General features: G+C 36.4%; 1 protein-coding gene across 1 annotated transcript in view; it reads right to left on the bottom strand.

Moving 5' to 3' along the window:
* Nucleotides 1-224: 224 nt before the first annotated feature.
* MICU2 (mitochondrial calcium uptake 2) overlaps nt 225-11,590 on the bottom strand; it is a 126,033-nt gene continuing 114,667 nt past the window's right edge. Inside the window, exons 9-12 of the mRNA XM_038573487.1 lie at nt 6,959-7,130; nt 3,483-3,591; nt 2,444-2,601; nt 225-864 (exon numbers count right to left, since the gene is read on the bottom strand). Coding sequence (XP_038429415.1) covers nt 760-864; nt 2,444-2,601; nt 3,483-3,591; nt 6,959-7,130 — 544 coding nt within the window. The 3' untranslated portion in view covers nt 225-759. The remainder of the gene's footprint in view (nt 865-2,443; nt 2,602-3,482; nt 3,592-6,958; nt 7,131-11,590) is intronic.

Raw genomic sequence — 11,590 nt, 5'->3', positions numbered from 1 at the left:
CTGCTGAACTACCCAGGGATCCTCGAGTTTAAAAATTTTTTAAAGTAATCTCTACACCCAATGGAGGTTCAAACCTACAACCCCAAGATCAAGAGATTGAGCCAGCCAGGGGCCCCACCACTCACACTAGTTTTTAAGAACATAAACTAATGAGGCTGTAAAGGGATGAGAGTATTTACATTTGTAAAAAAATAATGTTTAAAACACATGTAAAACAATACATGTAATTTTTGTATCTGTATAAATATTTTATTCTGTTTTCACATAGGATATTGGGATTTACATATTATTTTAGAGAAAATTAATATACAGCTAACAAGCAAAATACACAAGGAGCTTATGAGATATGACATACAATGAGAAAACCTGAGATGTTTTAAATTTAATTTGCCTTACTGGGATCATCAGGACTCCTGGATGTGATATTGGCCTGTGTATCAAATATTTTTTTCTGTAAGTACTAGCCGACACCTTTCTGAAGAGCACATGGTAATACTGCGTCTAAGAAGTCCGTGAATAACTAGGTTTTCCATCTTATCAAAGTACAAAGCATTACTTCAATTCTAGATCCTCTGATAGAATCCAGTATCTATTTTTACTAAGTTCTTTGATGAAATTTTATTAAGAAATTACTGAATCAGAAAGTAAATACAAGGCATCTTTATATTACAAAGAAAATCAAGATAAGTATCTAGTACTTAAAAAAATTTCTAAATTACTAGTACATTTGGAGCAATATAGTTCCCATATTAGCTTTTTCTAAAAGAGACCTTTTCCAGCTTGTTTCCAGACTTCTTTTACTCCTTTAATGCTTTCTCTTTTCACACATTTCCAGTATTCCTGTATACTTTGTTGTTGTGGTACCTGTTAACCAAAGATAAAAGTAAAGAGATCACTCTCTTCAAGGTTAAACATGATTTCATGTGAGCTCTTTTACTATTTCCCACACGCCTCCAAAAAGTACTTGAGGTAGATTATGTTGTAAAAGATGACTGCAACAGAACTAACTGTAAGTAAGACAGGATAAAAGGCAAAACAGTGAACATGATGTAAGATTATCCTTAGGGTAACTAAAGAATGGAGGCTGACTAAGCATACATGATTGGAACTTCCTCCCTAAGAAGATAATGAAGACTTTGGGTGATCTTCTTCCACCTATTGGTTTTAAAATGTAATTATTTCATAATGCTTTATGATATGTTTCCCTTTTTACGGTGAACTTTATTTAGCCATGTGGAATAAAAATTCTAAGCCTAAAACTTTGGTTTAGCCTTGCCTAAATTAAAAAGAAACTATATTTGATAAGAATCTTTAAGAAGAAATAATATATTTCACCTGAGTGCTCTGTGAATTAGAAAGTTCTGTATGGGTATTATTCCTCTCGGTTAAACAAGAAAGTAAAGGTTAGAAAATATTTGTATCCTGGTGATCACAGGATCAAAGCATTACTGGATATCTGCCAAATGGAAGCAAAAGTTAATTTAGATTTTATATATATAATATAAATATATAGAATATATAAAATACACATATGTATGTGTGTATATATGTTCTTTTTCTGATCGATTTACAGGTCTTCTATTTAGTGTCTTTTGAGAAATGGCAGAGACTGCTTGGTATATTAAATTGTTAACTGTGAAGGCTGGTTTAATTTCCAGGGATACGATTAACTATGAGGTACCGGGTGACTACAAAGCTTGTAAAACATATTTGCTTAAAGAAATCATACATGTTCATTTTCCATAAATAATGTTCATGGGAGGAAATGAATGTGCTTTTCTGAGTTGTAAATAGATAGTTTTATTCTCTCCCTCATTCTCTCTCATCTTCTGGCCTAACCTGCTTATCACATAGTTCTCTTTCCACTCTTGTTTACAGCCTGCAGACTATTTTATGGGAGTGCTTCTAGCATAGCAGATTCGAATTTAAACAAAATTTTGAGTTTTATTTGTCCCACAGACTAATATGTGAATTTGAATGCAATGATAATGGCTAACACGTATTTTGTGTGTCTTAGGCATTATACTAAGTATTCTACATGTAATTCTTATAAAATTTTTTCTGGGAGATCCTGTTTCCTCATTGCACATAGATGAGAAACATGAGGCTCTGAAAAATTAAGTGGCTTTGCAAGATTAGGCAGTTATTAAAGTGACAGGGCTGGGATTTGAAATTAGGTGTGTCTAACTACAGAGCCCAAAGCAAAATTCTAGGCTATGATTTCTGAACCGGATTTCTGGTTAGATTTATTAAAAAAAAAAAAAAAAAAAAACATACTGGATCCCACCTCTAGGAGATATCTCGGTGTTGTGATCATAGCTTATAATCTCTTTATAAATAATAAAACTTCCACTTAAGACTACAGATTTGCCCAAATTCGAGGTGTAATATCATTCATTTAATTACATGTAAACATAGTTATTTAAAAAATCAAAATCTTTACCCATAAACCTCGATGCATCCTGTTTTTTAAAACCCCAAGAAACTCTCCATGACTAAGACATTCATCACCATCCACATCAAAGATCTTGAAGACGGTGTCCAAAATATTGTTTGAGAGCTCCTGTCCAGTTGCTACTTTCACGGCCCTCTTAAATTCCGCTGAAAGAAAACATAAGACAACTCATCAACTATGTGAAATAGTCTAAGTGGAATTAATCTACATTTTATTATTTAAGAAGCAAAAACAAATCTAAACGTTCATTAATGAAAAGTAAAACAAAACCAAAAATACTCATTAAGAACATATTGAAATAATAAATTTGGTTGAGAAATGTCATGAAAGTAACTGAAAGAAAAGCAGGCTATTTTAATTTAAAAAATTTTAGGGCAGCCCGGGTGGCTCAGCAGTTTAGCGCTGCTTTCAGCCCAGGGCCTGATCCTGGAGTCCCGGGATCAAGTCCCACACTGGGCTCCCTGCATGGAGCCTGCTTCTCCCTCTGCCTGTGTCTCCGCCTCTCTCTCTCTCCTCTCTGTGTATTCTCATGAATGAATGAATAAAATCTTAAAAAATTTTTAAAAAAAATTTGTATTAATTAATTAGCTATTACTATTTTTAAAGATTTTATTTATTTATTCATGAGAGACAGAGAGAGAGAGAGAGGCAGAGACACAGACAGAGGGAGAAGCAGACTCCATGCAGGGAGCCCGATGTGGGACTCGATCCGGAGTCCCGGGATCAGCCCTGGGGCAAAGGCAAATGCTCTACCACTGAGCCACCCAGGCATCCCTTAATCAATGTTTTAAAGAAGGTATTTAAATATTTCTTTTCCCTTCTTAGGGAGAAATAAGGAAGTAAAAGCAAATAAAGTAACTGTTAACTGTGAGAGTCAATGTGTTAAGTCCAGAGTAACCACAATGAATTAATTAAAAGGCCAATGAATTGTTTTACTGACAACTGGCTCCTTGACATACATTCTAGTTGAAGAACAGAGTGATATTGTTTATAGATGACAAAAATTAAACTAAGTCATATAACTTACCCAGTCTGACAGGACGATGAGCTAAACTAAACATTTGCATGGCAATAGCAAAGTCTTCCAAGTGAGTCGTAAAATGACAAAATGACTTGAACTCATCCAAACTAATACTCTAATAAAATAACAAAAGTGAATTTTAATTACAAATTTGTAAATACATTAAATAATCTTAGAATATACACACAAGTCCTGTTTCTATCATAAAGCTTATGAACTTTTACAGCTTTCTAAGAAAGTTTATTAAAAAGAATGGGTAAGGCCACAGTGTATGGTTGCACAGACTGCACACTGGGTGAAAGGGGTCTCCTGCAGCAGGGCAAGACCTGGGGTGGCCTTGTGTTACTGACTGAATTGTCTCCTCAAAATGCATAGGTTGAAACCCTAATACCCAATATGATTGTATTTGGAGACAAGGCTGTTAGGGAGGCAGCTAAGGCTGAGTGAAGTCATCAGGGTAGGACTCTAATCTGATAGAGGACTAGCGTCCCCATAAAATAAAGGAAGAGACTACCAGTGCTCTCTCACTCTGCGTGTTAAGTATAGAGGAAAGGCCATGTGTGGACACGGTGAGAAAACAGGTGATCTGTGAACCAGGAGGAGAGACTTCACAGAAAACCAACCTGCCAGCACCCTGATCTTAGACTTCCAGGCTCCAGAATTTTGAGAAAATAAATCTGTTGTTTAAGTCATCCAGCCTGGAGTATTTTTTATGGAAGCCTAAGGAAACTAATACATACTGTTAAGTGGTCCGCCTCCTTGCTTTTCTGCCCACAGCACTGAGTAAGAGCACTGGGTTTTGGAGTTAGAGGAACCTATGTTGAAATTCCAGTTCTGCCATTTACTATGTGCATGGTCTTAGCCTCTTTAAGCCTTAAGTAAGTAACCTTTCACGAATTAAGTGATTTGTTCACCATCTACTAAATGGAATATCAGGATTCATTTGAACCTTGGTTCATCTGACTTTAAAACCTATGCACATAAAAACAAAACAAAAAATAAGTTAGAAAAACTAGTTTTTCCATTGAAAAAGTAAGTTAAGTCTAAAAAAGTTTCTCTTTATAGGGACCCTTCAGGATCATGTTCTCTGCTTAGGTGTGGTCTTTTTTTTTTTTTTTTTTGAAGATTTTATTTATTTATTTGTAAGAGACAGAGAGAGAGAGAGGCAGAGACACATGCAGAGGGAGAAGCAGGCTCCATGAAGGGAGCCCGATGTGGGACTCAATCCCGGGACTCCAGGATCACGCCCTGGGCCGAAGGCAGGCGCTAAACCGGTGAGCCACCCAGGGATTCCCCCTTATGTGTGGTCTTATTCAAGTTTTACTGCTTTCAACCTTTGTGAACTTATGGAATTTTTACTTTTAAAATTTTAACTAAGTTTTTGAAGAGGTAACATATAGATGGTAGAAAAATTCTAACTATGGTCTGTGTAGGTCACTTGTGAGAATCTAATGGCATTTTTATGGGAACCCATTAGTGTTCACCATTATCTCTTCTCTTTGGATTCCTGCACATATGAAAGATTACACTTTTTTGCCTCTTTGCAGTTACGTGGGGGTCATGTGATTAGTCTGGTCAATAGCCAAGTGTGATGTTTCTAGGCCAAAACATTTACTTGCTGGAATGTACTCACTCCTCCTTTCTTTTCCTGACATAAGCTCTGCAGATGATGTTTTTTCCAGATGGTAAAGCTCCAAGATGACAGAACTTGGGAGAGTCTGGGTCACTGCGCAACTGTATGCAGAGCCTCCTACCAGCCCACAATGGAAATGTAGCATGATTGAGAAAGAAATCTTTCTTGTGTTAGTCATGGAGATTTCAGGGTTAATTTGTAATTGCAACAAACCTAGGCTGTTCTGACTAATATAACCATTACATTTATAGATGAATCTAAGGGAGAACTGCTATTAAGATTTCCCATTCAGGGATCCCTGGGTGGCGCAGCGGTTTGGCGCCTGCCTTTGGCCCAGGGCGCGATCCTGGAGACCTGGGATCGAATCCCACGTCGGGTTCCCGGTGCATGGAGCCTGCTTCTCCCTCTGCCTGTGTCTCTGCCTCTCTCTCTCTCTGCGTGTGTGACTATCATAAATAAATAAAAATTAAAAAAAAAAAATGATTTCCCATTCAATAATCAGAGATGTCAATATAATTAGGTAAGTTTTCTTTAGATCCATCAAAACTTTAGTTTTTTTTTATGTATTTGTTGTTAAATTTATTTTTATTTTATTTTTTTTGTTAAATTTATTTTTAATTGTATGTTTCTATTGTAATTATAAATGGGATCTTCATTATATCTTATTCCCTTTTTCCTTGTTATAGAAATAGCTTTAAAAAATTATATAAAAATATATGCCCACTTCAAAAACATGTATTGGAACAATGAAGTAATAAAACCAATTCATAAAGTTAAAAAAATCATTTAAAATCTCACAACAGTGTATTTTTTTTTTAAAGATTTTATTTATTTATTCATGAGAGACACACAGAGAGAGAGGCAGAGACACAGGCAGAGGGAGGAGCAGGCTCCATGCAGGAAGCCCGATGTGGGGCTTGATCCCAGACCTGGGATCAAGCCCTGAACCAAAGGCAGATGCTCAGGTGTCCCTCGCAACAGTGTATTAATCATTATTAGTAGTTTGGCAATCATCATTTCACATTTATATACACACACTAGTGCCATTAAACATTTTCTAACTTTTAATCTGTACATAGGGCAGTTACTGCTAATATATCAGCACTGTAACAGGAACTTTATTGAATTTTTACTGTTTCTAATGGCTTTTCAATTTGATTCTCTTGGGTTTTCTTTTTTTTTTTTTTTTAATTTATTTTTTATTGGTGTTCAATTTACTAACATACAGAATAACACCCAGTGCCCATCACCCATTCACTCCCACCCCCCGCCCTCCTCCCCTTCTACCACCCCTAGTTCGTTTCCCAGAGTTAGCAGTCTTTACGTTCTGTCTCCCTTTCTGATATTTCCCACACATTTCTTCTCCCTTCCCTTATATTCCCTTTCACTATTATTTATATTCCCCAAATGAATGAGAACATATAATGTTTGTCCTTCTCTGACTGACTTACTTCACTCAGCTCTCTTGGGTTTTCTAGGCATATAATAACATCTCTGCAACAAAGACAACTGTGACTCCTTTCAGATGTTTATTTTCTTTTATCCTGTTAATTTACACTGGCTAAGATTTCCAGAACAATAGTAAGTAACAGTGGTGACAGTGAACATTCTTGTCTTATTCCTGACTTTACTGGAAATCCAAAAACTCATGTTTGCTATACAGATTCTATCTTAGGTAATAATTCATTCATAAGAAAACAGTATGTAAAGAACATTTCTCACCCTGATTTTATACTTAAATAATATACAGCAACATGGTTTTTGTTAATGTGCAAGTTACTTTAATTACACAAATATTTCTAACATTATTTCATCTGTACCAAGAAGCATAATAAAAAGGTATACCAACCTCTCCTGCTGTCAACTTCTCTCTTACATTTTTCCAATAGATGTCTTTATTTTCAGTGGTAGTGAAAAAAAGTAGCCACTCTGCAAAGTCTTCTTTTCTCATGAAACTCAAACCTTTAGAAAACTGAAGGAATTCCATTTCTTGAACCTCTGTTTGTAAATTCTCCATAAATCTAAATGTTAAAATACAAAATTGATGTAAGGAACTAGTAGTATTCAACTTTAATGCTGTAAACGGGATTCCAAGGCACCTTGAACATTACCTACTGAGTGGCCGGGCTCTTAAAATGTTGAGTCAAACAAAGTATTAGTTCTGTGCAAGGGGTGGGGGAGTAGAGGACACAGAGAAGCTGATTAAGTCCAATACCTGCTTCCATCTGTCACTTCCTATACTCAATTTGTGCAAATTATACTTGGCAACCTACATTCTGATAAAGATTTACAAAATTATGTAAACCATTGCATTGATGTATCTATAATAATTTTTTTTCAACATAGAAAGAAAAATTATTCATCATCAGAGATACTTAGAATTCAGTTGGGCTATTGTTTTTTGAATGTTAATTGTAATTAATGGTTCCTAATATTTTTCAGATACCAAACTTGACCAGCATAATCAATGGCTTTGCATCAAAAACTTAGATTTACCTAAAAACATTTATAATCCTTTGGACAATAGCATATGAATATATGATCAACATTCTTTTAAAAATAAAAACATGGCACTTTGATCAAACTATCAACAGCTCCCTTAAAAAAGTGCAGGTTGAAAGGATATCAGATTTAAAAAAATCTTCTTTGACCAAGAACGCAGAAATGCTGCACCTGATTTATTTCTAACCTAAATCATGTGAAAAGTATTATTATTTCCATGTGTCTCAATATGTTGCAGACAGTTCTATTCACTTTTCTACATGATAAAAGAACTGTACAATCTGTCATGTCACAATTTAATGGAATTATGTATGGGGTGAAAAATAGGTCTATTCCAGTTCAGTGGGAGAAAAACTGCCACTGTTAAAAAACTACTTGCTTTTGGCTCTACCTTTATCCCATAAACCTTAAAAGCATGAAGGAGGAGTTTGATTTTAGGCTTCTATCTAGTGTGACAGGTAAGAGCCTGTTACCTACAACATTTCTGAATGTGCTAGCATACATAGATTTATCAATTTATCAATAAACCTCAGGCAGAGGTTTATCTAAAATTTGAAGCAATTCCAGTTTGGGCTGAAAGATCAACAAACCTTTTACTGATATGCCTTGTCCTTTGTTTTACTGAGTTTTATTATACAGTGTACCGTGAGAAAATTCAACTTATTAGGATTCTTAAAAAAAATGCTTTACTTGCAAATGAGTGTACAGTGAATTTATGAAAGTAGAAAATATGGTATAAACATATTACTAACTTGTTCCTTTCCTTTCTCTTTTTCTTCAGGCCCTGAGGTTGAAATATAAATTTAACTGCTGTTAAACTATACATGGTATAGTTTAAGCTACTTTTATCTGACTAATTATACTACTTTTGAAGAACATAAGTATATTTTAGGAAAACCATCTTTCCTATCTCTAAAATTACAGATCTTGTTATGACTTGAAAATCTTAGAACATGATTACTGGACATAAATATATGAATTGAAGAATTTATATAGTACATCAAGTCACCAGATACTTTCTTTTTAAAAATTTTTTTATTTAAAATATTTTATTTATTTATTCATGAGAGACACCAAGAGATGTAGAGACACAGGCAGAGGGAGAAACAGGCTCCATGCAGGGAGCCTGATGTGGGACTCGATCCCAGGACCTTGGGATCAAGGCCTGAGTCAAAGGCTGACACTCAACCGCTAAGCCACCCAGACGTCCTTCACTAGATACTTTCTAAACAAATTAAATAGTTTACAAATTAGTGGGTTAATTGGGAACAATGGGAAAAAATGGCTTTTCATTATTATTATTATTATTATTATTATTTTAATTTTTTAGGTCATGGGGTGCTAGAGCTGGCTCTTATCAGCTCTGAGAATCCATTGTGCACACGTTTTTCTACTTTTTAATGTACAGTACCTTGAAATTGGCTTGGTATAGTATTTACATCACTCATTGGCAAATGCTACAAGTCAGGCTGTTCTTCCTGAGAGCAGATTGTTAAACGTATTTATTAGCACAGCACTGCTTATAGACATCTTTGAATTTATAAAAACTCCTCATGAATTTAGAACATTGTCAACTAATTGGTATTTTAGAATTAGTACATCAATACATCAAGAAGATGGTACATGGAAAGATCCTGAACTCAAGTCTTTCAACGGACACACAAAATCTACAGTTACATATCAATCAACTCCCTCTAAAAAAGACTTCAAAACTAGCTGGAGCTCCCGATGGCAAAGGACAAAAGGGCCACATTGTGATCTTCCTAAAAACCCTAACCCAGCATAACCAATTAGGAGGGATCTCACAAATAAGGAGCATATCCCTGAGGAGTAACAGTCCTACTCTATCAGGCATCCCAACCCCTGGCACCTACACTGCAGAGACAAGCTCCCAAAATGTTGGCCCTGAAAGTCAATGGGAGAAACAAAAAAAAGTGAGAAAAGAAATGTAGAAGAAAAGGCCCTAAAGAAAGTAGAAAAAAGGAAAAACGAGGCTGGAAAAACAGAGGTAGTGATGCAGAGTTGGTAAGTGCCATCAACAACTGTCTGAGTAGGCTGAGCATCATTTTTTTTTTCCTGAGCTATATATATATACTGATAAAGAATGGAATTTTAACAATTAAATCACTTGTTGATTTCATAACAATGAATATTCATGAGAGACATAGAGAGAGGCAGAGACATAGGCAGAGGGAGAAGCAGCCTCCCCAGGGGGAGCTGGACGCAGGACTTGATCCCAGGACCCTGGGATTTCGACCTGAGCCGAACGCAGATGCTCAACCACTAAGCCACCCAGGTGCCCTTATCATAATGAATAAACACTGAAATTCCAGCAGACAGAGCTTAAATTATACTTTGGTTTTTATTTAATTGGCTAACACGCATTTCAGACATTTTTTAAAAGTTTATTTACATAATCTCTAAACCCAGTGTGGGACTCGAACTCACAACCCTGAAATGAAGAGTCGAATGTTCTTTCAACTGAGCCAGCTAGGTGCTCCAAAGTATTTAGTCTTTTGACTAATTGTAAAAGTAAAAAACCAAAAACCAACCAAACCAATTTAAAAAACAACTCAAACAAATCACAATTTATCCACATGCTCCCTCACTAACTGATAAGTTTCTCCTAACATGTGGTAGTATCTACTTAATGTGTCTTCTGTCCCTCTGGTCACCTGGTCTAGTGCTAATTCCTTGAAAGCCCATTCAGTGTACCCAACCACCTACTGTGGGACTAATTCTTTCAGAAACTATGTGATTTAAATCTTTTAATAGAAACCTGAGTCTGAATCTTATCTCTTCAATTTCTAATATATATAACCTGGACCAAGCCCCTTATTAATCTCCTCAAATTCCAGTTGTATAAAGGGAAGACTCCTATATGACTTTCTTAGAACAGGTGAAATAATGTATGTGAAATACTCAGACAAATATCAGGCATGCAGTGATGGCACTGAGGATGCAGACTCTAAATTGCTTCAGCCTCTCTCTTGCTCACACCCTCAGCTCCCTGGGGCTGTGGAAGGCCTTCTCCAAGGGCAGCCTGGAGAAAATCATACAACTGCACATAGTGACACCAGCAGAAATTAATGGTCTCCACCTTTAACAGGGTCCTCAGCCTTGCCCACACCCTGCTGCCAGGCTAGAGAGCTCTCCTTTATTTCACTCTGTGGCTATTTCAATCCGTTTATATTCTCTACAAGTCTATCTCACTGGCTTTCTATCTGTCCTCAGCAGATGATCTGGCCAACTTCTCAGAGAAACTAGAGGTCACTACTTAGGAAATGCTCTCATTGTCTTGCTATCACTTGGGGAGTGTTAAAAGCATGCAGTCCTCTTCTCCCCACCTCCAATCTCCTTTCTGTCTCAGTGAAAGGAGGAGTCCCTTTTCCTGTTGGCAGCTACCTGTACTCTGAATTCCACTTATATTCCTTTATTTCTTTCTACTCAGAGGACTTGCTCCTCTAGTGATTCCCATTCACACCTGCATTCAGTCTTTCCCTCTTCACATCATCATTTAAACATGTGAGGAAATCTTTCTTACATTCCTCTCTTGCTACTGCCCCCTCTCTTCCTTTGCTATAGTCAATCTCCTTGAAAGAATTACCTATATTTTTTTCTCTACTCACCCTTCACTCACTCCTCAACCCACTGCAATCTGCTTTCTGCTCCCATCGACCACGTCCACCCTACATTCATCATTTTCTTTCCTAAACTTGTTCTTCCTTGTGTTCTCTAGCTCAGTGAACAGGTATCACCTGTTTCACTGGCTCCAATCAGAAGTCAGGCAGTAGCTCAGATTTCTCCCCCTTTACTCTTCATCCAGTCAGTCACCAATACTGTTAATTCCCTTCTAAATAATCCCTTGGACTCCTCCACTCTTTTCTGTTCCCACTGCTACCACCTTCGTCTAATCATGATCCTCTCTTCTCTATTAATGCAAGTCTCTAACAGATCTTCCTGGCTTTTGTTTGATTTC

Source organism: Canis lupus, chromosome 25 (genome assembly GCF_011100685.1).
Source record: "Canis lupus familiaris isolate Mischka breed German Shepherd chromosome 25, alternate assembly UU_Cfam_GSD_1.0, whole genome shotgun sequence".
Taxonomy (NCBI): domain Eukaryota; kingdom Metazoa; phylum Chordata; class Mammalia; order Carnivora; family Canidae; genus Canis; species Canis lupus.
This window is presented reverse-complemented; position numbering and strand designations above follow the sequence as displayed.